Raw genomic sequence first — 26,740 nt, 5'->3', positions numbered from 1 at the left:
GTCTGATTTTCAATCTCCTTTTTCTTATCTTTGAAAACATACACACAGCATTCTGTGCAGCAGATATGTTCACCTGTGAGACCAAAAATATAATGAATGCCCGTGGATTCACCAGGAGAACATCGCAAGTGCCCTCATCCCCTCCTTTGTGCTTCTCTCCGAAGCTACCTTCTCGCTTCTGCGATTAGCATCTCACAAACGCCTCTGGAGGCCGTCGAGCCCCGCCTGCCTCTCTCTGCAAACAGAAACTAGCTCCCAGAAGCTCCGTGACTCAGGTCAGCCTTTACACAGCCATTAATTACGGAAATTAACTTTGTAGCATGAGCTCTAGAAGCCAGCCTGTGATATTCGGGCATCATTCGATTCAGAGCTGTGCAGATGAAGGTCAGGAAACGGGAGGCGTGTCCATCCCTTGTCCCTGCAGGGCACTCTGCTGCAGTGCTACAGCGAGAGTCCTGTCTTAGCCGCGACTGCAGCGAGGAGGAGGTGTCTGGGAAAGGCGGCTGACCCGAAGGGCCCAGATGGAGGCTGTTATTGTATTCTCTGAGTTCCAAATGTTTTTTTCATTTGAGTTATTTCCCAAATAGATGATATATGCACATAGAGTAAAATCCCAAGCGTATGAGAGTATGTCTCCTTCCCTCCTTGGTCCCCAGCCAACGGATTGTCCTCATCTGTACGACCCACTGGAGTCTTTCCAGGGATACACTACAGTGATACAAGTAAATACAATTTATTTGCCTTTTAATGTAATGCCGGCATACTTCAAACAGTGTTCTCCACTTCCTTTCTTAAGTGCAATATTCCTTCACTCATGTAACACTCACTCCATGCTGCTTATGTGCAGGCATTTTGCCGATGCAGTCAGTGGAGGGGCTGAACCCCTGCTCTCACTGCGCTCAGTGGAGGGAGACAGTCCACACGAACAGGAAGTTATATAATCTGTTAGAAACAGGAAGTGCCTGGGAGAAATAGAGCAGAAGGGGCTGGAAGGATGCAGCTTTTGTCAATAGGATGTCTCATCTAGAGGTGACATCTGAGCAACGTGGCTGTCTGGGGACAGGGCATTCCAGGCCTAGGAGACAGACAGAGCAAGCATCCCCGGTGCCTGGCGTGTTGAACAGCAAGGAGGCCAGTGTGGGGGGCGGGGGTGGGGAGGCGGGAAGCAGTAGGGGGCGAGCTAAGAGAAGAAATGGGGCAAATCACGAGGGGCCTCTTGGGCTCCTGGAAAGACTTATTATTCTGAGGACGATGAGGAGGCGCCGGAGGGTTTGCAACCGGACTGACATAATCTCATCTGTGTCTTTGCGAGGGGTCCCCGGGGACCGCGGAACTGGGAAGAGGGTAGGAGCGGGGATGGAAGGTGGGGAGGCCAGTTAAGCGGAGAGAAGACGATGATGCTTGGGACCATCGCGAGCTCAGTGAAAGTGCGATGGAGAGAGAAGATACTGGTCAATTTTTCAGGGTAAAACCTACAGGATTACTGATAGATCAGACACGGGATGTGATGGGAAGGAGTCAAGGGATCTCATACTAGATAGAAAGCAAAACACGAAATATTTAGATAACCAGAAAAAATTCATATTTGACATACTACGAAAATAAACACTTAATCCTCTCCCCTACCATGGTGACGTCAGGAAGTCAGGTGCGCAAGTCTCTCCACGGTCAGCCCCGCCCAGGCCCCACCTCTGGCCGCCCTGACCACGCCCATCAGCCCCCGCCCTCGTTGCCATGGTGATCGCCGCTCTGGGTCGGCGTCCCAGTCTCCGCGAGGCTCTGGTTGCTATGGTGATGGCGGCGCAGGGCGCTGGCGGGACTCTTTCGGCTGTGAGCCCCGCCCCCAGCGTCCAGGATTCGTCGGAAGCAGGCGGGGCCCGCGGGATGGTCGTTGCCATGGTGATCGCGGCCTCCCGACCCTCCGGGACTAGGCAGCGCCGGGAGCTGTGTCAGCGGCCGCAGGTCAGTCAGACTCCCCTTGGGTTGTCACCCTCGCCAGCCCGCGTGATACCCTCCCACCTCACGATCTGAACGCGGCCAGGGCCCCCGGGGCTTCTCATCTCCTGACCGCCCCCCCCCGGCCCCCAAGAGCTGGTCTGGAGAGGGAGGGTCAGTGGGGAGGACCACAGGCCTCGGTCGAGGCCACTCAGTGGGGAGGCCGCTGACCCGGAGGAGGAGACCCGGCCTGTGGATATCTGCGGGAGGGGCCCAGCGCCGGGTGGGGTGCTTCTGGGAAAGGTTGTGGGCTGAACCCTAAGGGCCCGGCGCACCCAGAGCCTTCATCCCTTGAGGCCAGGAGTGGGGACCCCCTCCCTACTCTTTCCTCTGCCAGGACTCTGGGTCCCTGCTGTGCCACAGTCACTCAGAGGCCAGCGCTGAGCTCAGGGAGGGGCCACTCCTGGCAGGGCAGCTCGCAGCAGACCCAGGTCTCCAGCCCTCCCAGGCCGGGCCGCAGGCCTGCACCCCCACGCCGTGCACACACTGCCTGCAGACTGGGAGATGGCCCCTGACATTCCCGACAGAGAGGGAGGCTTGGACTGTTTTCAAAGCTACAGCCGTGCTCAGCATCAACTCTGGGGAATCCCCGGGGACTCCCTAACCCTCTTTTTCCCCTGTTGGGGGCACAGGATTCCTGGAAGGATGAGGTCCTCCCTGACACCTTTGGGGCCCTCTGTGAGCCGGGACCGCGTCATCAGCAGCTTCCCTAAGGTAGGGAGGCCTGAGGCCAGCCCTTGATGTGTGCACTGCTCCAGGGACAGCATGCCGGCAACCCAGCTTTCCCCACCTCGCTCACCCCCGGGAGCAAGGCAGGTGAATCAGGAGGCCAGTCCCTCACCGACAGACCCCAGGGACTCAGCAGAGTTCTTGAGGAGCTTGGCATGGACTTGCCCAAGGTGGGCTGGCAGGTGAAAGGTGACACTAGAAGGCAGTGTGACGTGGAGGTTAAGAGCACAGACTTTGCAGTCAGACAGTGGTGTGAACCCTGCGTGTCATTAAGCTGTGTGACCCTGGACAAGTTACTCAACCTCTCAGAGCTGCTGGCCCACAAGGATAGCTCTGCTCACTTTGGACACCTGGTTCACGGTCAACGGGTCTCTTGCCCAGGTGGTGGTTGCTGCTTTTCTCATTATAATTATTACATTATCAGGGGTTCCCTGGTGGTCCAGTAGTTAGGAATCCACCTTCCAATGCAGGGGACGCGGGTTTGATCCCTGGCCCGGGAACTAAGATCCCATATGCCTTGGAGCAACTAGGCCCATTGTGAAGCCACAGTGATCCTGCCTGCAACTAAGATCCAACCCAGCCAAAAATCAATCAATATTTTAAAATTATCATTACATTATTGAACAGTACCTCCAGTTTCCTGGAACCAAATCAAAGGTTCTCACGCCTTACCCTTCTGCCCTCTGTCCCTACTGAAAACTCACAGCTATCTTAAAATCCATCCTTAATCACAGCAGGGGACACAAATCCATACAACCTGAAGTGGTTGGGAGGACCAGGGTCTCCCAGCCCTGCAGAGGCTCCACCTACCCTCTGCTCGCCGCCGCTCAGGGCCAGGTTCTGCAGCAATTTGTAACAAAGAAGGTCAGATGCAACACGATGTCCGCGAGAGGGGGCCACTTAGGACAGCAAATGCTGCTTCCTGACACAGGCGCAGGAGAGACGAGCACCTCTCGGGCTGATGCGTGATGATGAGGGCCAAAGTAAGTGCTTGAGCGCCAGACGTGAGAAAGGTGCAGAAGAGAAGAAGCGGTTCCACGTGCGTGTTTGCTTCCACACGCAGAGAGTCTGGAAGCACGCTTGCTGCTGCTGCTAAGTCGCTTCAGTCGTGTCCGACTCTGTGCGACCCCGTAGACGGCAGCCCACCAGCCTCCCCCATCCCTGGGATTCTCTAGGCAAGAATACTGGAGTGGGTTGCCATTTCCTTCTCCAATGCATGAAAGTGAAAAGTCAAAGTGAAGTCGCTCAGTCGTGTACGACTCTTCGCGACCCCATGGACTGCAGCCCACCAGGCTCCCCCGTCCGTGGGATTTTCCAGGCGAGAGCACTGGAGTGAGTGCCATTGCCTTCTCCAATGCATGAATGTGAAAAGTCAAAGTGAAGTCGCTCAGTCGTGTCCGACTCTTAGCAACCCCATGGACTGCAGCCCACCAGGCTCCCCCGTCCGTGGGATTTTCCAGGCGAGAGCGCTGGGGTGGCTGCCGTCGCCTTCTCCGGCGGAAGCCCGCTTGAGGCCCTGCTGTTTGTGGTCGCCGCCCTGTGTGCGGGAGAAAGCCTCCCTTCTGAGTCCTGAAATCTGTGCTCAGGCCAGTGGGGGAGGAGGGTAGACTGTGGGTGCTTGGGGTCCGCAGTGGTTCTTCCTCCCCATCTCTTGCCTCCTCTCTTCTGAGTTCTGTCTCCAGCTCGCACAAAGCCTCGGTGCCTCTGACTGGTGGATGGTCCCTGAAAGACTTTCCATCTCATCAGAGGCCCAGCAACTGCTTCCCTTGTCAGGGGTGGCCGGGGATGAAGGGGTGGAAGAGCTGAAGGAAGGGAGGGGTGACTGGCACAGGTCTCATGGGATGAAGGACCTCAGTTACAGAGCGTGACAGCAAGGCTCAGAGAGGTAGGGAGGGCTGCCTGCCAGGGGTCACACAGCTGTGCGTGGGGCAGCCCAGACTTGACCGGACCATGGCTGACTCCAAGCTCTGACCGTCCCCCGCCCTGGGAGGCAGCCTGGGGCACCTCTGCTCCCACAGAAGGTGAGATTCTCTGCCATCTGCTTGTGGCCAGGTTTACCCGCACCCCGGGGGACACAGCACTTCAGGCCTGAGCAGTCTGCGGTCGGGCGGGCCGGTCCTTCCTTCATCCCTCGTGTCTGACCTCCCTGTGTGCAGGGCCCACCAGCCTTCTTTAGCACACTTCTCTAATCTGTATCCCGACTGGTGCAGTGCATGATCAGTCGCTCAGTCATGTCTAACTTTATGCGGCCCCGTGGACTGTAGCCTGCCAGGCTCCTCCATCCACGTAATTTTCCAGGCAAGAACACTGGAGTGGGTTCCCATTCCCTATTCCAGGGGATCTTTCCGACCCAGGGATCAAACCTGCATCTCCTGCCTCGGCAGGTGTACTTTTTAGCACTGAGCCATCTAGGAAGCCCGTATTATGCATTAACCTGCAATATATCAACGTGATATAGAATTAATACTGCCTATCAGAAAGTTTTATCACTGTTTTAAAAAAAACACACCTGAAAGTTATTTTTAAGCTGTAAGTTTTCTTGAAAAGAAATTCCTAGCTTTTATTCAGGACAACAAAAACAGGACATTTGAAAAAGCTTTTCTCTTAGGAAGAATCTGGGATCCACCGCATCGCTTTATCTTGGTCTTTTCCCCTCTTCGTTCTGTCCCCAACATTTCTACATCTTCCTCCTCTTGGCGGGCACCAGGCTGCGTCCTTCCATTGGCTCATCACCATCACCAGCTGAACTGCATTTTTTGTGTCGGGTCTTGGCTGCCTTTCTTCCTGCCGCACTGCACGGCCAGATTCCTTATTGCTTTTGGACTAGTAGTGGGCCCCCTCTCCTGACAGCCGCGTCTCGGTCGCGCCGCATCCCTCACCCGCCGCATCACCTCCCGCGACTTGACGCCGACCGGGAGAGAAGCGGACAGAAAAGCAGCCAGCCTTCCCGAGAAGAAGGCCCACCCACCTCCGCGTGGCCGTGGCCGTGGCCCTGGGCTGAGCGCTTGCCTGAGCTGCCCGTCTGCCCCTGCAGCCCGCAGACCAAGAGGCGCTGTGAGAGTGCCCCCACCGCACAGCTGAGCACGTGCGCTCCATGAGGCCCCGCATTCGCCCTCTGCAAAGCTCCTTCCCTCTCCTCGCTGCCCTGGTGCAGTCACACGGGGCGAGGGGGCACGTGGGCCAGGGCAGCGAGCCGCCGGCCAGGGCGACGGAGGTGGCGGGGCCACAGCAGAGCGCAGCTGCGGAACGCAGCGAGGCTCCGCCCATGCTCCGGCCACGCCCCACGTAGCCTCGGCCAATCGGACTGCAAAGCACAGCTGCCGTCGGCAGCGAGGCTCCGCCCATGCCCCGGCCACTCCCTACAATGAGCCTCGGCCAATCTGACCGCAAAACCGTTTGTTTGGGCTTCCCTGGTGGCTCAGAGGGTAAACAATCTGCCTGCCCTGCGGGAGACCCGGCTTCGATCCCTGGGTCGGGAAGATCTCCTGGAGGAAGGAAATGGCTATTCTTGCCTGGAGAATTCCACGGACAGAAGAGCTTGGGTAACTACAGTCCTTGGGGTCGCAAAGGGTCGGAGACGACTGAGCGACTTTCACTTTGTTTATTTAATATGATTTTTTTTTCAGCCTGTAGAACAAACGTGCATTCCCCGAGTGTCGGGGCGTCTTTGCTGAGCACCCAGCATGCATGTGCCAGGCCAGCTCTGCGCTGGCGGCTTTACAAACACGACCTCATTCACGCTCCCCAGTCTTGCAAGGTTTCCAGATGCAAAAGCTGCAGTTCCCAGACGTGAGGCAGCTGGCCAGGGTCACACAGCACCTGAGCGTCCCTGCTCTCGGGCCACTATTCGGTCCTGCCTTCCGATAAATGTGGACGAAGCAAGTGCTTTCTAGGACATTTTCCATGCACGAATATGCGTATTTAAAAAGAAAGCAGCATCAGAAATTCGTAGTAGAAAGCGAAGGAGGGTCTTGGTGCTAAAAGGGTCCTTACAGCCCGCCCCTCCTCTCACCAGAGGGGAGAGAGGTGTGATGCACCCACAGCAAGGGCACAGCTCCCCTCCTCCAACAAGACCCAGCTCTCTGGGTCCCCGCCTGGGCTCCCTGGCACATTACAGCCTTGGAGCCTGGGAGGTTCTGACAAGGAGGGGCCTGACAGAGGCTTGGAAGGGGAGGGAGGGGACCTTGGGAAGTAAGCCACCAGCTCCTGCTCCGGAGCGCCGCAGGGGGACGTGGCCGCCTGTCTGTCTCTCTGCAGTGGTACACGCCCGCTGCCTGCCTGCAGCTCCGGGAGCACTTCCACGGGCAGGTCAGCGCTGCCTGCCAGCACGGGAACACGGGGACCGTAGGGTGAGCGCTGTCCCCGCGGGGGAGGGTGGGGAGAGGAGCACGTGGAGGCAGACGCGCTCCTCGGACAGCAGACCGCGTGAGTGCCAGCCCAGCCGGCCCAGGCACCGTTGGGCCGGTCATCCCGCCTCACCTGCCGCAGGAACCTCTCTGCCCTTGGGGAGGCCAGTGCCTGAGGTCTGAGCGCGGCTGTTCCCTCGGGCTTCAGCCTTAGTGTTGGGGCCCCGGGGCTGCCTCTGAGTCCCCACCACGCCTGCCCCTCCGCCCAGGACTCAGCCTCCCGTGGTGCACATTTCTGATTCTCACAACAGGGACGTGGGCCTGGTGGGGTCAGGGGTATGGAGGCCCTCTGCCCCTCCCCTGGGCCAGCGAGGGGGGCACACACCGCAGAGCGTCTCACGGGTGGCCTGTCCCCGTCATGAGTGGGGACCGCGGGGAAGGAGGGGCCCGTGTGCGTGAGGGTCCCCTCGTGACCACGCCTGCGAGACCACGCCACGCCCCTCTCAGGCTCAGACTCTCCAAGGTGGTGGTGGTCGGCGATCTCTACGTGGGCAAGACCAGCCTCATCCACAGGTGCGCGGCCGGCCACCCCTCCCTCCCAGCACCGCTGTCAGGCCTGCCTGGGAGGCCCAGTCCCAGGTCACAGCAGAGACCGTGTGGCCGCTGGGAGGGGGTGCAGGAAATCGGGGAGACAGCAGGCGTGCAGAGAGCGTGGCCTCCCGGGAGCCTGGTGATGGTCAGGCGGTCCCCCCGCCCCCCTGCCAGCGGGCGTGGGCCTCTCCCTATCCTGACCCCCACTTGTGGCCTCTGGCTGCGGCAGCCTTTGCCACGGAGCTCTTGCTGGCGGGTCCATCCGCCTGTGGCCCGTCCCTGTGGCCACCGCCACCTGGCCTCCCGGTGCGGGCGGGCTTCCCGTGGCCTGCAGCCCCCACACGTGGCCTCTGACAGCTTCCCGGGTCCCACAGGTTCTGCAAGAATGTCTTCGACCATGACTACAAGGCCACCATCGGGGTGGACTTCGAGATCGAGCGCTTTGAGGTCGCTGGAACCCCCTTCAGCCTTCAGATGTAAGTGGCTGGCGTCTGCCTGCGCGTCTCCCGACGGTCATCGGTGGGCTTTGTGGAAACCCCGGAGAAGGCCCCAGGAAGGGAGCAGGAGGCCTCGGCCAGCTGTGTGAGGCTGGGCTTCCCGCTTCTGCAGACCCAGGCCCCAGGCACACCCACACCCCCTACCCCATGCGCCTCATGTCCCTCTGATCCCATGCACCGGGCCTGGGCATGGCTTCCAGCAAGTCACTTCAGGCCTCTGAGCCGCTGTTCACGCCTGGGAAACGGGGCCAACACTGGTCCCTGCGTGCGAGGCTCTGGCGGAGGTCGCGTGGCCCCGGGCCTCCCTGGCGCTGGGCGCCCTCCTACCCCTGCCCTTGCTCGCCTCCCCGTGCCTCTCTCCGTCTGTCTTCTCCCTACCCCACGGGGGGCGCACCCTAGGAAGGGGTCGAGAGCAGGTGGGGGCTGGCAGCAGGCACTTCCCAATGTCCGTGCTGCTGGGAAGGGCTCTGGGTCTCCCGCTGGGCGGTCCCAGGAGCCTGCTGGCTGAGACCCCACGAGCATAGCTAAACCTGCCGCCTCTTGGTCTCCCTCTCTCGTTCGGCCACGGCACAGCTGGGACACAGCAGGGCAGGAGAAGTTCAAGTGCATCGCATCTGCCTACTACCGGGGTGCCCAGGGTGAGTGGCCAGCTGATGCCATCGGCGGGGCCTCAACCACGTGCAGCTGGGGGTCCCCCGTGAATTCCGCGCTGGGCTCACCCTGAGAAGCTGGGTCTTCTGAGAGCCACGGAGGAAGCATGGGGGGACCAGTCCTGGCCTTCCAGCCGGGCCTGGGCAGGCACCCGCCACACGCTCTAGGGGGCCCTGGGTGGCAACGTGCTCTGCCACTGAAGGTCTCAACCCCAGTTTCAGCTCAGAAAGATGCTCAGGGTGGGGAGTGTTTGGGCAGAGACCCCACAGAGAAGAGCGGGTTGGCTCAAGAGCAGGGGCCGGGGCTTGGCCGGAGGGGAGGAGAGGGGGTGCCCGCCACCCCAACACACACCGTGGAGACCAGCAGGGCTCCTTGACCACTGCCTCCATGCTGAGGGCACCCCAGCATTGGGCAGGCCTCCCGGGCAGCAGGCGGTGGCAGTATAGCCCCTACCGAGACCAGGAAGACGAGGGAGAGGGTTCCTGTGGGAGGCAGGGGCCCGGGGTCGCAGGCGTCCCGTCCAGACTCAGGCGACGAGGCACGGCAGCATCCACTCTGCTGCTGTCAGAAGTCACGTGTTCACAAAGGCTGGCGAAGAGCAAAGGCAGGAAGCTGTGGGCTGGAGTAACGGCTCTGCCATGCCCACTGTGGCCTCTTCTCGGGGTGGGGGGCTGGTGTGCGCCCCCACCCCCAGGAATAAGCCTGGCAGGCAGCCTCCCGGCCTCGGTTACCACCATCATCAGCGTGCTCCTTCGCGCTGGCCCCCAGGCTGGGCGGGGCAGGGGGCGGCCGGCGTGCGGCCACCCAGGGCAAATGCGAGCAGGCAGGGCAGTGACAGAGGAGTCGAGGGTGGGGGGCTGCACTGCCAGGCCCCCCCCCCTGCCCCGAGCCTGCCTCTCCGCCAAGGGCCCCGAAGCTGCTTGGCGCTTGTGGCCGCTCAGCCCCAGCCGCCAGCGTGGGAAGTTGGTCCCAGAGCTCTCCCACTCCTGCTCCAGCTTAATCCCCTTGGCCACCCTGAGGGCCCGAGGTGGCCATGGTCGGTCCCCGCCGGGTCACGGCCGGGGAGGCCGCTTGACCTCTCAGCGGTCCAGGCCTCCCCTGTGCGCCCCACAGCCGTCAGAGCCAGAGAAACTTTGAGGCAGGGGCCTCACCTTGCCTCCCTGGGCCCCACTGCGGCTGGGCTGCTGGGTGCGGATCAGAGGGGTGGGGGCTGAGTCCCCATGCCACGGGTCCAGGGCTGTGTGCCTGAGGGGCCCCCCAGGACAGTTGTGTGGGAGCCCCCTTGTCACACCCTCTGCCTACCTGCTGCTCACCGGCTCCCCCCCCACCCATGCGCACAGTGATCATCACGGCCTTTGACCTCACCGACGTGCAGACCCTGGAGCACAGCAGGCAAGTCCGGGCTCGGTGGCCCCCTCCCTGGGGAGGCTGCCTGGAGGGCTCCCCAACCCTGGGCCACGAGCTGGAGCCCAACGGCACGTGCAGCCCAATCCCACCGACCAGGCTGGCCGGTCAGCGCCAGCTGTCCACGGGGCGGCGGTGGCGCGGCTGCGGTTATGCTCGGCCAGTGCAGAGCGGCCCGAGTTGACTTCAGGGCTCAGCTTGAAAGCCTTGCCAGTTTTGGGGGAAGGGCCTGGCGTCCTCACCGCTCCTGGGCCCCAGGCGTGGGGATACCACTGGGCACCTGCTGTCTCGGGCCGAGATCTGGGTGAGAGCCGGGGGTCGTTGGTGGATGGGCCAGAGCCCCCCGCCCCTGCCTTTGGTTTGGGGCGTTCACAGCTGCGTCTGCAGCCCTGTGAGGGGAGCCGGGCTGGTCAGTCCCGTTGGCAGCGCGGGACGGACCCAGGGTGCGGGACGCCGCGGGGCTCCCTGAGTCCCTGATGCCCCTGCGCCCCCACCCACTGGAGACGCCCTCGGTCCACATTCCCTGGCGGCGCCCCCGGCCCTGGGGGGCCCCCGGGCTCCCTCGACTGCTCGGGGTGGGGTGGGTCCATCCCAGCCTGTCGCCCGCCTTGCAGGCAATGGCTGGAGGACGCGCTGAGGGAGAACGAGCCGGGCGCCTGCTTCCTTTTCCTTGTGGGGACCAAGAAGGACCTGCTGGTGAGCGGAGCCAGGCGGGCCAGGCGGCCTCGGGGGACGCGGGGCAGAGGGGGACCCCCAGGGCCTAGGCGGGAGCTCTCGGTCCCCGATCCCCGTCCAGTCAGGGAGAGACGCTGGAGCTCAGACCCGCCCGGGATCACCTCCAGGCGGGTGCCTAGGCTGGGCGTCCCCGCGCGGGGCCGGGGAGGGGGACGAGGGTGCTGGGTCAGCAGGGCCGCTTCCCCCAGTCAGGGGCCGCGTGCGAGCAGGCGGAGGCGGAGGCCGTGCGCCTGGCCAACGAGATGCAGGCTGAGTACTGGTCCGTGTCGGCCAAGACCGGTGAGTGGCTGTGGGGCTGCCGCCGCGGCCTGGCGATCGGGGGGGCCCGGCCCGTGGCGGGAGGAGCGGCACAGCCGCGCTCTCCGGGGAGACCCCTACTCCTGCGCGTAGGCAGGTCCCTGCGGTTCCCGCGGCGTCTCGGGCAGGCGGGGGCGGCCTCACCCGGAGCCGCAGCCTCGGCCCGCCCCCTGCCCGACGCGGGCGGGAGGCCCCGCCTGACGGCGTAGCGCGCACCGTGTCAACCAATCGCGGCCGAGCGCCCGCGGGCCGAGCTGCGCCCGCGGGACGGATGCGCGCCGGAAGGGCCGGCTGACGGCCCCTCCCTCCCCCGGCCGTCTCCAGAGAAGGCGCTGAGACGGCGGCCACGCCCCCGCCGGCTCTCACCCACGCCCCTCGCAGTCGGCCCGGCTTCCCTGGTTCCCCTGCGCCCGAGCTGACCACACGCGCGGGCGCCGCTCACCGCAGCCCCCAACATCTCTGAGCCTCAGCATCCTCACCCGGGAAGTGGGGCGATGCCATCACTCTTGTATTTTTAATGCTGCTGCTGCTAAGTCGCTTCAGTCGTGTGCGGCTCTGTGCGACCCCAGAGACGGCAGCCCACCAGGCTCCCCCGTCCCTGGGATTCTCCAGGCAAGAACACTGGAAAACACGCTTTTTATGATAGAAGACAGGATTCACTGAGGAAAAACGAGCGAACGCACAGAAGCAAAGAACAGACTTTGCCAACAGGTTGTTGGGATGGAATGAAACAACTCGAAGTGCCTGGCGCACGGCAGGCGCCAAGGCTGTGGGCACTCAGGAATTATACCTCGGAGTCCTTACCCCAGGGGAGGGGCCACCGTGGACGCCTGCCCGGGGTGCGGGTGGAAGCACCCCCTCCTCCGGTCCAGCACAAAGTGGTGGCCGTGCCCAGTCCCCTCTGCCCCTTCCTGAGGGCACCCCCAAGTCTGTGAGAACCCACTCTCTTATCGGAGTAACAGCCCATTCCCAGAGAGCTCCTTGTGGACCAAGCAGGACCGCCTTGCGCGGTTGTATAGGTTGTTAACTGCACAGATGCAGTGTGCGTGTCGAGGGAGGGCTTCACCTGGCTCTGTGCCCCGATGGGTGGCCTTGTCCTCCTGGAGGAGGAGGCACAAAAGGCTCCACGTGGGGGCCAGGGGCACTAATCCTCATGGCTGCCCGCTGGACAGATGCAGAAAGGTGACGAGAAAGCAGGCCCACTTGTGATCTCTGCACAGCCCAGCACCTGGCCTGCGGGCATTCAGCCGTGATTGATTGAAACAGTGCATGCTAAGTCGCTTCAGGCATGTCTGACTCTTTGTGACCCCATGGACTGCAGCTCGCCAGGCTCCTCTGTCCATGGGATTCTCCAGACAAGAATACTGGAGTATGTTGCCATGCCCCTCCTCCAGGGGATCTTCCCAACCCAGGGACTGAACCCATGACTCAAGTCTCTGCACTGGCAGGCAGGTTCTTTACCGCTAGCGCCACCTGGAAAGCCCGATTAAAAGACTAGATGCCTGGAAACCAAGGCTCAGAGGTTGTCAGGAGTGGCCAGGGCTAATCGCCGGGCCGGGAGCCTGTCCCCTGCCCAGGGAAGGGAGCGTCCTGCCTCCTGCCCCACCGGCTCCCCCCGCCCCCGACAGGGTGCTTGCAGGCAGGGGTCATGACTGTCCCGTGCCCACAGGGGAGAACGTGAAGGCGTTTTTCAGCCGCGTGGCAGCCCTGGCCTTCGAGCGCTCGGTACTGAAGGACTTGGAGCTGAGGAGCAGCGCCCCGCTGCAGGTCGGCGGCGGGGACCTCATCCGTACGTGCACGGCCCCCAGGCCGGGTAGGGGCTCACGCCCAACATCTGCATCCACCAACCTCTGCTGAGACTCGACCGTCCGCCCTGCTTGTCTGGGCCCCTCTCCCATCCCGCTGACCTCCGGCTGCAGGCCGTCCGCCTGCCAGCCAGCTCAGGTGCCCGGTCGACACCAGGTGACTTCTCCTCTTGCTGCAGGGATGGAGGGATGTCCACCCGAGACCCCGAACAACAGGAGGTCCTCCAGCCTGAGTTGCTGTTAGCCAGGCCTGCGGCAGAGACCTCCCCACCCTCCACGAGGCATGCTGGTGCTGCGTCCGGGACACAGAGGGGGACGCGGGGCGCCCACCGTGCTGAGCCCCAGGGCACCCCCCCCCCGTCTCCTCCTCTCCATAGCGGGGCGGGAGCCAGAGGAGGCCCCCACTGCCACCCAGGGGCCCATGCTGGAAGGCCAGTTGCACCTACAGAGTTGCCCGTCAGCCCCAGCCACAGAGGCTCAGGACTTCAGGCACAGCACCTGTCTCCCGGGTCCCAGACCCCAGGCACAGTTGGGGCTCCCCAGGCCCCTCCCCAGCCTTCCTGGGTTGGCCTCGGAGTCCCCCTCATCTCAGGGGCCGAGGCGAGTGGGACTCGCCGATGTCAGCGGAAGCCCAGGGAAAGCCGGGTTTCTCTCCCGGCCCCGACTATTCTGTGAGCAGGGTTGGGCCTCGCCGTCCACCGTCCCTTCGCCGTAGACTTGTGGGTCCCCTCTCTGGCCACTGAGGGGCCACCTCTGGCTCCACCATGACCCGTGACATCCTGCCCCCCGGGTCAGGGGCCGAGGATGGGCAGAACGGGCCACACACACCCCTGTCCACCCCCGGCCCCTCTCTCCCACTTGCCTGGGGACAAGGTGCCGCACGCAGGTCTCTGGGGACCCCCGTGATAGCCCCACATGTCTGCAGCACATCGGAGTTTCTCCAGCACCTGCAGGCAGGCGCCCCGTCTCCACAGCCCTCCTGACTCCCGGAACAGGCGGGCGCCCTGGCCTCCCCGCCCCAGCTCCCGCCCAGAGTGCCCGGCCCCCTCCAGGCTGCTGTGGGGCTCCTCCACGGGGCCTACTGAGCCCCCACCCCACGGCCACGGGGGGGCGCACGTCTGGCCTCTGTCCTCGGGGACCGCAAGTGTTTCTCGGGCAGCTGGTGGGTAGTGGCCGAGGGATACCGCGTCTTCTGTTCGCTCCGCCTTCCCCACGTCTTCAGCTCTCATTTTCGTAGATAGAGGGTACTCCTTTGCATAAAGCACTCCTGCAGGAACTGCAAATTCGCCATGTGAGATGGGGCAGCACAGGGCTCAGCCTCCAGGGAGGCGCCTCCCGTGGGCCCGACGTAAGCAGTGCAGGCCTCCTGCTCCTTGTTTGCTGTGAAACCAGTGTGACCTCTCCCTGGCCCACCGGCGGCCTTCTTCCTCCCAGGCTGGGCGAGCCTGTGTGTCCCTTCAGGGCTGTAGATTTGACTTCCTGCAGACGGGCCAGACTCCGTTCAGGCCGCCCAGCCCTGGGACAGCCAGCTTTTCGCTTCTTTTCACTGAGGTGACAGTCCTCACAGCGGCAGCTTCCCACGCTCGGGATTCCCCGCAGAGACCTAGCTGGGCCTCCCGTGGGCTGGCCCACCAGACCCAACCTTGGCTTCACCAGGCCCGGGTTTGGGGCACATGAGAGACAGCGTCAGGACAGGTGAGTCTGCTCAGGTGGGCTGGCATCCTCCTGGCTCCCTGCCCCCCCGCACCGGGGATTGTGTCCAGCTGTCACTGGCCCCTGAGCCAGGACCACCGTCTCGTGTGCACCCAGCCCTCTAAGCTGCCTGACGGGAAACTCTCCTCCTGTGGCCCCCTGCGTGTGTCCAGCTGTTACGGCGTCTCTTCTGAAGCGGCTGTGGGCCCACTGATCCCACAAGTCCACAGAGACAGTGACGTGTCTGGGTGCCGACGCAGGGCTGTGTGCAAGCACTTCCAAGGCGTCTGGAGGAAACGGGGGCCTCGGATGCGTCCAGAAACCCCCTTCAGCCTGGCGACAGGACACAGGCCTCTCCCAAGGGACCGTGGGCTCCTGAGGGCCTTGGGCACGTGAGGCGGACGCCTGAGGTCGCCAGAGATGGAGGTAAGGGGACGTGGCGATGGGCGGGGGGCCCGCTCCACTCACAGTCACGCAGATAGAAACCTGAGGGGGGGCGGTGGGGGGCGGGGACAGGCCTTCCTGGCCTGTGAGCTGTAGAAGGCGCTTGGGACCCAGGAGTCCCGGGGCAGAGACAAGAGCGGGTGTGGGGCACGGGAGCTTTCAGAAGCAGCTGCAGCTCAGAGAGGACCCTCGTCCTCTGAGCCTTCCGTGTTCCTGGAGACAGGGCAGGGGAGCTGGGGGCCCCAAGACGACACGACGCGTGCCCAGCAGCCCCGGGTTCCCGTGCCATCTGCCGCGGCCTCCCCACCACTCTCCGTGTGTCAGGCCGATGGGGAGTAGCGTGGGGTCCCACAGCCTCCTCCCAGGCCTCCAACCCTCATCCAGACATCCCCCTGGCATTCCGGGCCCCCGGCCACCTGTCTGAGCCTGCATCCCCAGGAGGGAGCAGGGTGGGGCCTTCCGTCCACAGGCCGCTCTTCACAGGCCCCTCCTGCCACCCCCTGGTCCCCAACGGAAGGGTGGCATCCCCCCACCCCGCCCAAGGGTGCCCTGGGTCTCTGACCACGGGAAGCCATGGCCCGGACCGTGTCGCTGGCCAGGCCTTCAGGAACTAGCCCATCTTGTCCAGGCCCCTGCACTCTCTGTGAGGCTGGAAACAGCCGCTGAGGGGCTCACCGGGATCTGCACCCCGACCCTCCACTGCAGGGCCTCATCAATAGTTGATTCGGCAGAAGGCGGGGGAGTTCCAGCCAAGAGGGGAGGAAAGGTCCACGGCTCACTCACTCGGAGCCCGGGGCCTGTGAAGCCCTGCAGAGACCCCGCTCCCCTGGGCCGGGGCTGGGGGCCTGCAGCAGGCGCCCCGCCAGGCACCCTCCAGCACAGCGGCATCGATCACCCCCGTGTCCCAGTCTTGCCTGCAGCTCCCTGGGGCTGAAGGATGATGGATGACAGCTGGGGGGTCGTGAGGCCACATCCCCGCCTGAAGGGAGCCCTCCTCTGGCCCCCAAAGCTGGTGGGGATGAGGGCACACACAGAGCAGAGAAGCAGCGAAACGCAGCCCCCCTTCCTGCTGTGTGAGCCCACCGGCAGTCCCTCCCCACGCCTCCCCTCCCCCGGCCCCCAGGCGACCACCAGCCTTTCTGTCTCCAGAGGCTTGGGCATTTCATGTAAACGGAGTCATACAATGTGCGGCCTGTTGTGCCTGGTTTCTTTCCCTTGGTGTAATGCTTTCAAGGTCCGTGGGTATTCAGCATGCACGGGCACTGCATTTTCCTTGATGGTCAAATAATATTCCAGCGTCATATTCCCTTGGCGAGTTTCCATCCCCCAGGTTCTGCGGCGTCGGAAGTTCTGAGTTCTGTCCAGCAGAGGGGGCTGTCGAGTCTCAGCGGCTCATTGCAGCAAAGGGACCAGGTAGCCTTTGGGGAGGGGCTTGCGCGCACCTGGTCTTGGGTTCAAGAACCCTGGGCTGCTGCTGAGGGTACCTGAGGGTGTGCGTGTGTGTGTGTGTGAGAGAGAGAGCTTTTGAGCTTTTGAAATGAATCATAGAGCTTTGTCCCGGAAAATGATGGGAGTGGAAGTGGGGGAATATCACCGACAATCCCACTTTCCTGTCCCGTTTCAGTTTTGGGATGGAAAAAAAAAAAATGCCGGGAGCGATGGAAATGTTTGTTGGCTGATGGCGATGATGGTTTTCGTGAGTGAAACCCCAGATCTGACCTCCCGCAGTCTACACCAGCCTGGCCCCTAACCTAGCCCTTTCTCAAACACACCCGGACCTCCGAACTCTCCCCATCTTTGCCTGTCCGTCCCCATCTCCAGGACCAGCTCAGACGTCGCCCCCCAGCCAGCCTTCCCCAGACCTCTGCGTCCTCTGGGATGCCCACTCACACAGCTCCTGTGCCTCTGCCGCGGCCTGGCTCTGCCCGCCTCACCCCTTCCTCCCTCCCCTGTGCTCACCACTGTCTCTTCCCCCGCGGGGCAGGACTGACTGAACACCTATTTTGTCGTAAGCACTGAGTGTTCACTGGGGAACAAGACAGACAGATCTCCGTCCCCGGAAGTTTACATCTAGCTGGGAACACACACTGAGAGGGGATCGCAGACTGTTAATGGATATGGATCCCACGTTCCTCCTCTGCCCTCCCTTTCTCTGGAGGGAGGGATGATAAGAAAGCTCACGGGGAAGGAGCAGAGACCTCGGGCGGGGGTGCTTCCGGGGGAGACTCTGGGGAGGAGAGGAATGTCCTTGGGGCCAGAAGAAACTGTCCCGCTATCTCGCAGTGTCCTTGTGCCCAGCAAGCCACTTGCTCTGCCAAGAGAACAGGGTGCGCAACCCCCACCTGCAGTGCCAGTTTCCAACACACACAGATTTAAGGCGGGGCCAAGTTGGGGGCCTGCAAACCAGAGAGGAACACTGCACTGATGGGTGCAGCAGCTCCCCCCGCCGCCGCCGCCGCCGCCGCCTCCGCCCCCGCCGCCAACGTATTTTTTTCTTCCCTGGTGCTTAATGGTATTATCCCAGATGAACCCACAAGTACCCCCTGGAAACTCAGGGACCCTGTTAGCAAGGGAAAAAAAGCCAGTTTATGCTTTTGGGATTCTCCCTGCTGACGGCCAGGGAATGGGGTTCCAGAGGCATTGGGTTCCGGTTCTGCCAGATCCACTGGCGGGGTTGCCGGAGGAAGGCCCTAATGGGATGGTGAGCTGCCGTGTGCCATGGGCTGGGAGGTCAGGGTTTGTTACTCCCGACTTGAAGAGGTGTTCAGGATGTGAACGATGCTGGGGTTCCTGCCTGGCTCTGCTGGCCGCCAAGTCAGGGCCTCAAGCTCTCCTTCCTCAGATAAAAAACAGGCTTTTTTTTTTTTTTTTTTTTACCCTCGGGGCCCTGTCCGCTGGGCAGAGGAGTGCGAGGGTGGACACGGCGGAGCGCGGAGCGCCTGCAGGGAGCCGTGCCTGGAAGCGCCTGCCAGTCCCCCTCCCCGCCCCCTACAGCCCCGGGGCTTTTCCTGCCAGGCTCCCAGGGCACCAACGTGAAAGGCGACCACGGGAGGAGCAGCACAGGCTTTACGGTTGCCCCACCGGGCAGCTTCCGCACGGTGCTCACAACACTGTTCCACGTGAGAAAAACCGGCTCAGAGAGGAGGGGAAGGGAACTGCCAAGGTCACACAAGCCGCCCGGGGAGAGACCTGAAGCCCAGCCAGGCCGCTCCGTTCCCTCTAGATGAGACGTCAGGGCATCCGCTTTGGGTGGCACCGGAGCTGGAGGGGTGGGCGGGCAAGAGAACCCTCATGAGGTGGGGGCGGGCGTGTGTGTGCTTTCTGGTTCTCCCGTTAACGCCCGGGGAAGCAGGCGCGAGCGGCCCAGAGGCGCCTGGCCTCTAGCCGGGGTCTCCGGCTGACACATCCCATTTCCTTTCGCGCCACCCAGCAGGCTGGTCGGGGTCTCCTCGGCCCTCAGGCCCCCCCACCCCCACCGCACCCCCGGGGTCCACTCCGCTGTGTGTCCGAGATCTCCGGGCTTCTCCGGCGGACCAAAAGCAGACTCCGTCTCACTGCCCGCCGGGCCGTGCTGTCCGCCTCCGTCCCCCACCCCTGTGCGCCCAGTGGAGGCCGGGGCCCCCCTGGGGGGCAGATGACAGATAAGTTCCGAGGCAGGGCTGCAGGAAGGGAGACGTGTACGCTGAGCGGCCCGGGGCGGGAGACATTCCTATGGACCCTCTCCATGATGCTTCAGCCGTCACGCCGCGACCCCAGCGCCCGGAGGCCCGCTGGCGACCGCCGGGCGACTTGTCCGCTGGGGAGCGCGCTCAGCCAGTGACGCGCGAGGGGCCACCCGGCTGGCTAGGATCCAGGGCACCTGTTCCCGGGGGTGCAGAAGTCGCCGTCTCGGCCTCAGTTTCCCCAGGCGCGGGGACCGCCGGCAGGGCCGCGGCGGGGGAGGGGGGGCGGCCCCTTTAAGAAGCCCCGCCCGGTTCCATCAGCCGCGCCGCGGCCCCGCCCTCCACCCCGCCCCTTCCTGCGGCGCTGAGCTCGGGCGGCGCGCAGGAGAGCGGCGGGAGCTCGAGGTACGAACGCCGCGCGGGGCGAGGCCTCTTTAAGAGGCCCCCCTACCGCTCCATCAGCCGCGCGAGGCCCCGCCCCCCGCCCCGCCCCGCCCCGCCCCTTCCTGCGGCGCCGAGCGCGGGCGGCGCGCGACAGAGCAGCGGGCGCGGGCGGGCTGAGCGCAGCGCGGGGAGCCGGACGGCGGCGCGGGACCCCTAGGACAGCGGCGCGCGGGTGGCGGCCATGGGCTAGCGGGCCGGCCGAGAGGAGGCAGCGGCCGCCCCGCCCCGCGCGCGCGCGCGCCGGGAGCCCCGCACACAATAGCGGGCGCGCGGCCCCGCGCCCTTCCCCCGCGCGCGCCCCGCCCCGCGCCCCGCGCCCCGCCCCGCGCGCCGGCCGCCTGGCCGCGGCCTCACCTGCCGCCCGGGAGGGGGCGGGCATTGTTTGCGCGCTGCCGCCCCGCCGTGGGCATGGGGGCCACCCGGCGTCCCGGGCCGGGCCTGGCGAGGCCGCCGCGCCGTCGCTGAAGCCGGCCCCGCTGGCGCGCGCAGCCAGGCGGCGCAGGTGAGGAGCCGCGGCCGCGCCATGGTGGACCCGGTGGGCTTCGCCGAGGCGTGGAAGGCGCAGTTCCCGGACTCGGAGCCGCCGCGCATGGAGCTGCGCTCTGTCGGCGACATCGAGCAGGAGCTGGAGCGCTGCAAGGCCTCCATCCGGCGCCTGGAGCAGGAGGTGAACCAGGAGCGCTTCCGCATGATTTACCTGCAGACTCTGCTGGCCAAGGAGAAGAAGAGCTACGACCGGCAGCGCTGGGGCTTCCGGCGCGCCGCACAGCCCCCCGACGGCGCGGCCGAGCCCCGCGCGCCGCGCGCGCAGCCCGCGCCCGCCGAGGGCGCCGACCTGCCGGCCGCCGACGAGCCCGAGGCCCGGCCCGACGGGGAGGGCTCCCCGGGCAAGGCCAGGCCCGCGGCCGCGCGCAGGCCCGGGCCCGCAGCCGCCGCCGAGCGAGACGACCGCGGGCCCCCCACCAGCGTGGCGGCGCTGCGCTCCAACTTCGAGAGGATCCGCAAGGGCCCCGGCCAGCCGGCGGCGGCGGCGGCGGCGGCGGCGGCGGACGCCGAGAAGCCGTTCTACGTGAACGTCGAGTTCCACCACGAGCGTGGCCTGGTGAAGGTCAACGACAAAGACGTGTCAGACCGCATCAGCTCCCTGGGCAGCCAGGCCATGCAGATGGAGCGCAAGAAGTCGCAGCAGCAGGGCGCCGGGCCGGGCCCCGCAGACACCCCCAGGCCCTCGTATCGCGGGCGCGCCTCCGAGGGCAGCGGCTGCGGTGGCCTCGACGGCGACTATGAGGACGTCGAGCTGAACCCGCGCTTCCTCAAGGACAACCTGATCAACGCCAACGGCAGCGGCAGGCCCCCCTGGCCGCCCCTGGAGTACCAGCCCTACCAGAGCATCTACGTCGGGGGCATGATGGTGGAAGGGGAAGCCAAGGGCTCGCTGCAGCGCAGCCAGAGCACCTCGGAGCAGGAGAAGCGCCTCACCTGGCCGCGGAGGTCCTATTCCCCGCGGAGCTTCGAGGATAGCGGGGGCGGCTACACGCCGGACTGCAGCTCCAACGAGAACCTCACGTCCAGCGAGGAGGACTTCTCCTCCGGCCAGTCCAGCCGCGTGTCCCCGAGCCCCACCACCTTCCGGTCTTTCCGGGACAAGAGCCGCTCGCCCTCGCAGAACTCCCAGCAGTCCTTCGACAGCAGCAGCCCCCCGACGCCCCAGTGCCAGAAGCGGCACCGCCAGGGGCCCGTCGTGGTGTCCGAGGCCACCATCGTGGGCGTCCGCAAGACGGGGCAGATCTGGCCTAGCGATGGGGACAGCTTGTCCAGCAAGCTGCCTCAGGATGGCGCCTTCCACGCAGACACAGGTAAGTGCCTCTGCCGGTCTGGTGGGCACACCTGAGAGGCCCGGGGTGTAAGGGCAGGTAGGTACTTTGTGGAGTGGTTCTCAAGCACCAGTGGTGGGCTGGAAGGATTCGCGCCCATTGCCCGAGCTGAACAAATTCCATCCTTTCCTCCTGAGTGCAGATTCCCAGCGTCTGGAGCGGGACTCAGGTGAGGGGAGGTGCGTCAGGATGGTGGGTGGCTCCTTCCTTTGGGTCTGGAGCCTGTGCTGCCTCGTGAGAGTGCTTCCTCGCCGTGGGCCGTGGGCCGAGACCGGGAGTGCCTTGGACGCCTTGGTCATCCCTGCCCTCCGGGTGGATACTTCACCAGGGACTGATCTACGTCTTGGGCAGTCCCCGCCACCTGCCCTGGAGAGTTCCACGACGCGTCCGGGGAACCCACGGGATGCCAGCTGCTCCCAGGCTGGAGGAGCGTCGGGTGCGCTCTCTGGCTGGCAGCCCCCGTGCAAGTCAGAGCAGGTGAAGAACGCAAACCAGGAGGAAGGGAGGCCACCGGAGAGCCGGGGCTGGAAAGCTCTATCCGGGGCTGCAGCAGGGCCACTCCCGTACTGGTCGGCCCAGTTTGGACAGCGGAGACCTCACTGCTGGGCGTCTCACCCCTGCTCTGTCGTCCCCCTCGCCCACCCATGCTTGTGTTCGGCTTCGAGTCACGGTCCGGCTCCTGGCCCTGAGATTGAACCCGCGGGGCTGTGGCTGTAACGTGTGCACATCTGTGTACACGTCTGTGTACAGGTGCCCGGTGGCGCCGGGCTAATGGGACTGTGTTTCGAGAGCTGGGCGCAGTTTGCGGTGGCAGCCAGGACAGGGATTTGGGGTGGCTGGGGGTGAGGCGGTTGGGAACCTCTCAGAGTCCCGGTCCCTGCTGAGTCGATGTGGTTTTCCGCTCCACTGACTTTTTCTTTTTCTGCGGATGGAGTGGTGTGTGCTTGGTGAGCTCTCTTGAAGCAAGTGAGGCTATTTTTGGCTCTGTGAAGGGGCCTCTTTGCCACCCGCGCTCCGTCCGGTTTGTTTTGGGCTCACCTCGCTGTTGATTCTGCCCGTGCTGTGTGGCGGGGACCTGTGGCGGGGCCCAGCGTCCATCCCTCAGGCCCCTCGTGTGTGGGGGAGCCGGTACTATGGAGAAGACCACTTTGTAGGCAGGTCAGCTCCTCTGGGCTCTGGAGCATTGCCCTGTGGTCGCCGGGCACCAGCCCCGTCTGGCCAGCTGTCGGCCAGGCGAGCCAGCTTGGATTGGCCCTGCGAAAAGGAGAGCTTTTCGCAGAGACCTGTCGTCTGAAACTGTTTTCTTGCTGGGGGAGGTGGGAGTTTCCAGCGAGTAGGGCCCCGTTGCGGGGGGGTGTGATTGGGGGGCTTCCCTGCAGGCCGTCTCCGGAGCTCGCAGGCCCTCGCCTGCCTTCAGCTTCTGCTCTGTGCGTGACGCAGGGTGACGTAGACTCCCAGCCGAGGAGGTCATCTGACAACTTGGACCATCCCCGCCCCTTTGGCGCTTGGTGAATCCTGCTCTGAAAGCACTCCAGGGTCCCACCTTGTGTCTCCTGCTGGGCTTTGAAGCTCCTGGCAGTTTCAGCTCTGGGAGCCCGCCCAGCCCGCTTCTCAGGGCTCTCTGAGGCATGTGGCTGGAGGCGAAGGCAGGACTGCTGGGGCCAGGCCATCTGTCTCCTTCCCAACAGTTTGCCCACGTTCCCTAGACGCCCCCGGCCAGGGCCCGCGCCTCTGACGTGGGACAGTGGGGAAGGTCCCAACATGGACGGAGGGGACCTCACCTCGTTCTCTGCTGCAGAAGCTTCTGTGTCCGAGGGGAGGGAGGGAAGCAGCTGGAATGGTGACCGTGCTCTGACATGCGTGTCCCCCGGGAGCTTGGCCTCACTCCCCACCCCGACCCCCACCTGCAGATAAGGATACCGCCAGGACGTGGCAGAGGCGCCTCTGGGCCCCTTGGGGACGCGGACCCCCGGTCCTTTCTGTTGCCCTTCACACCCCTGAGAAATGGGGCTGGGTAGGTCCCGGGGTCCTTCTGGCTGCAAGCCCCGCTGTGTGCAAGCCCGCCCCTCCCGCTGTGCAAGCTGAGTGGAAGGAGGGAGCATGGTCCTTGCCCCTGCTTGGGAGCTTAAAACGGCAGCGGGAGACAGGAACGCACCCGGCCCAGGGCAGGGTCGGGAGGGTGGAAAGGTGGCTGTGCCCACCCTCGTCCCTTAAATTCCTCTCTGGGAACCTGGCCACCCCTTCCTGAGAAGGGCCACTCTGCCGGGGCCTGTCCTCCCGAGGCGCCCCCGGCCCGCGCGTCCCCCATAAGCGGGTCTGTGTTTCTTCCTGGGCTCCGGCTGGCAGCGGCTCTGTTTCCTCCTGTCTCTACTAAGCGGTGAGTTTGCCCTTTGGGTCCTGGTGACATGTTATCGTCAGAGCGATCACGGCTTTGTTGTTCCCTTGGGTGGTTGAGTGGACTGATGACCTGCCTGAGTAACTGTTGGGCAGAAAAGGGTCTTGGGCCTGGCCCAGCCTCCACCAGCTTCACAGACCAGACAGAGCCTGTGGGCACCTCCAACTTGAGCCTGACTGCGGCCTCCTTCCCCGGGACGGAGGCAGAGTCCAAGACCATTTAAGTCATCGATCGACAGGCTGGAAGGGGAGTCTCGATGGACTTGTACAAGGATTCTCTGGCTCGGAAAGGATAGCTTTCTGGTTTGGGAACAGAAGGCAGCTTTCTGGACCTTTCCCCGAGGAAGGAGCTGAGGTGTAGATTTGTGTGGGTCCAGGGCTCAGCGCCCCTCATCCCTCCCTATTAGGCTTCAGTGTGCCCTCCCCTCCCTGGCCAGGAGTCCTGGGGCCCAGCCCACCCTCTGGTTTTAGAAGGTTCCAGGTTCACGGCGAATGGACAGGCCTCTTCTCAAGTTGTGGGACAATAGGCCTGAGTTTTGACTGAGTCTGCTTTTTAGACGAAGGCTCAGGAGGTGGTGGGGGACTTATAAACTAGGAGCCCTTTGAGGGTCTGGACCCCGACTGCAATCAGAGCTCCTGTGGTTCACGTTGGGTTTTTTTTTTTTTTTCCTTCTTTCTGGGAAAAAAAAGTAGTAACTTTAATTAAAATGAGGTTCTTCTGTGACATGGGACAGGTTTTTCTTTATCCTAGAAAACGTTGTTGTTGTCTAGTCTTTAAGTCGTGTCTGACTGTTTCGTGACCCCATAGACTGTAGCCCGCCAGGCTCCTCTGTCATGGGATTCTCCAGGCAAGAATACTGGAGTGGAGTGCCATTGCCTTCTCCAGGGGATCTTCCTGACCCAGGGATGGAACCCACATCTCCTGCCCTGCAGACAGATTCTTTGCCACTGAGCCAGCTGGGAAGCCCATCCTGGCAAAATATACGCAGCAGAGCCTGACGTGTTTTCTGTTTCTCAGCGCCCAGCTCGGCGGCGTTCAGGCTGTTGTGCAGCCACCACTCTCTCTAGAGCGCCTGTCTTTCCAGCCGGAAGCCGCTGCCTTGCGCGGTCACTCGCTGCCCCGCCAGCCCCTGGCCGCCACCGCGGTGCTCTCAGGCCGTGTTCTGTGGCTGCACCGAGCCCTGTGCCTCCTGTGAGTGGAATCGCGGGTGCTCGTCCTTCGGGGTCTCCCTGGTCTCCCTCAGTGGGGTCTTGATGTTGCCGCCAGTGCCCTGGCCCTTCCCGCACCAGCTCTGGCCCTGATTCATGGGCATGCCTCTTCAGGGGAACCCCTGGGAGTGACGGCCGCGTCTCCTTGACTTCCACCGCCCATGTGTGTTTGCGTCCTGGGGGCAAACTGCCAGGGACTGGGGTCCTTCAGCAGCAGAAATCTATTTCCCTTCGACCCTGCAGTCCGCAAGTCCAGGATGAAGGTGCCAGCGGGCGTGGTTTCCTCGGGGACCTCTCCTTGGCTGGCAGCTGGGCCCCCCTTGATGCCCTCCCACAGGGTGGCCCCTCTGTGCCCGTGGACCCCGATGGCTCTGTGTGCCTCTGAACCCTCTTCTGCTTATAAGGACCCACATTGGCTCAATTGGCTTAGGGCCCCACCCTGATGACCCTGAACTTAATCACCTCGTGAGAAGCCTGCCTCCCGCTCGCTGGGAGGCTAGGCCCTCAGTGTGTGAGTTTCGGGGGTGGAGGGACTCAGGTTGGGCCCACCACTCAGCAAGTCCCTGATCAGACAGCGGGGAGTTGGTGTGTGAGCAGCCTCGCCCCAGGGTTTTAGCAGGAATTCCTGGTGAGGCTGGCACTGTGGGCTGGCTGCGTCTCTTTCCTCATCTAGAAGTTAGGGGTTGGACCCTGGCATTGCTGAAAGAGCTTTTCTTTCCATTCTTTTATTTTCTTTTTCCTTTTTTTGGCCTTGTGGCTTGCAGGATCTTAGTTCCCCAACCAGGGATTGAACCTGGGTGTCCACGGCAGTTTAAAAAAAAAAAAAAAAAGCACCAAGTCTAACCACTGACCCACCGGAGAAGTCCCCTGAGAGTTTTCCTGTAAATTGATGAGCACAGCGTTGCAGGCCTTTCTTCTTATGCCCGTTTGCAGCTGTGTTTCCTTTTCCATAGCAGCCACCTCGCCCCGTTGGGACCCGCGGGGGGGTTTGCTGGGCGTCTGCCCAGTGCCCGGCCCGCCCCCCGGAAAGCCTCTCGTGTCTGCTTCCACGGGTTTGTGGGAAGGCTGCTCCCGCTGCGCCTCCTGTTTGAGAAGCGGGGCAGCCGGAACCTTGCTGATGTCCTTCCGCGGCCACGTGTCGTCCCTTAGCCGTGCGCTCGCCGCGCTTTCCTGTTAGTCCTGCGGCCGCGTGGCTTCCTCCTTCCGCGTGGCGCGTCCTGAAGACAGAGGCCTGCTGTGGCGTCTGTGCCTCGGGTGCCGCGGTGTCTGGGGGTCCCGGGTGGAGCACGACCCCACGCCCCCCGCCGTCTCTGAGCAACCTGCTTGCCAGGCCCTCCGTGTTCTGACCCCACCGGGCTCACCGCCCCCCGACCCCGCATCTGATAATTGGCACTGATTTGGGGGGCCCGACAGCACAGGTACCCCAGCAAGGGAGCTTGTTGGCTTTGAAGGTGACCTCCGAGGCCATTTCTGCTTCTTCGCTGATGCTGGGGCTCCTCTTGCTCAATCCTAAGAGCTTCCCGAATCCCTGGCGTGGATGGGGCGGTGGTTGGTGCCTGGGGTGCGGGCGGGGACCGCGAGGCCCAACCTGGGAAGTGAAAACTTGGCTTTGGAGGAGGCTGTTTCATGTGCCCTCGGAACATTCTTGTGCAGCAGCTGGAGTGCGATTATTATCGTAATTATACGCTGTCCGTCAGGCTGGCTCTGCGGGGGCGTGGGACCCGTACCTCCCCCCAAGATCACGTCGTTGGCTCAGGGGCCTGGCTCCGGGCACTCTTTTCTGGGCTGGCAAGTGTTGCCCAGCGCATGAGAGTGGGTCCCGAGTGAGGGACCCCTCTGCTAGGGTTAGGGGGACCCGATGAGTCACGACAGAAGCAAAGAAAAAACACCTGCTGCAAGATGCCCTGAACCTGGCCGTCCTCCTGGGGCCCCCGGCTCAGACTCCGCCGGCAGGCTGGGCAGCAGGCCCGA

The 26,740-nt window shown here is 63.7% G+C and overlaps 2 protein-coding genes across 4 annotated transcripts in view; both read left to right on the top strand.

Moving 5' to 3' along the window:
- Positions 1-1,842: 1,842 nt before the first annotated feature.
- On the top strand, positions 1,843-13,294 carry RAB36 (RAB36, member RAS oncogene family). Its single transcript, XM_068990205.1, has 11 exons — positions 1,843-1,962; positions 2,628-2,709; positions 6,982-7,073; positions 7,578-7,643; positions 8,036-8,137; positions 8,732-8,796; positions 10,150-10,201; positions 10,828-10,909; positions 11,137-11,227; positions 12,915-13,034; positions 13,230-13,294. Exons 2-11 carry the CDS (start codon positions 2,641-2,643, stop codon positions 13,292-13,294), a joined length of 804 nt encoding a protein of 267 aa, XP_068846306.1. The 5' UTR covers positions 1,843-1,962; positions 2,628-2,640.
- A 6,518-nt stretch (positions 13,295-19,812) lies between these two features.
- BCR (BCR activator of RhoGEF and GTPase) overlaps positions 19,813-26,740 on the top strand; it is an 84,481-nt gene continuing 77,553 nt past the window's right edge. Inside the window, exon 1 of one of the 3 annotated variants that reach the window (XM_068989537.1) lies at positions 19,813-21,148. In XM_068989537.1, the coding sequence (XP_068845638.1) occupies positions 19,816-21,148 (1,333 nt within the window). In that variant the 5' untranslated portion in view covers positions 19,813-19,815. The remainder of the gene's footprint in view (positions 21,149-26,740) is intronic. The other 2 variants (XM_068989535.1, XM_068989536.1) reach the window with 2 other exon arrangements.

Source organism: Capricornis sumatraensis, chromosome 17, assembly GCF_032405125.1.
Source record: "Capricornis sumatraensis isolate serow.1 chromosome 17, serow.2, whole genome shotgun sequence".
In the NCBI taxonomy this organism is placed as follows: domain Eukaryota; kingdom Metazoa; phylum Chordata; class Mammalia; order Artiodactyla; family Bovidae; genus Capricornis; species Capricornis sumatraensis.
The sequence above is the reverse complement of the archived record's forward strand: the minus strand, read 5'-3'. Positions and strand labels throughout refer to the sequence as shown.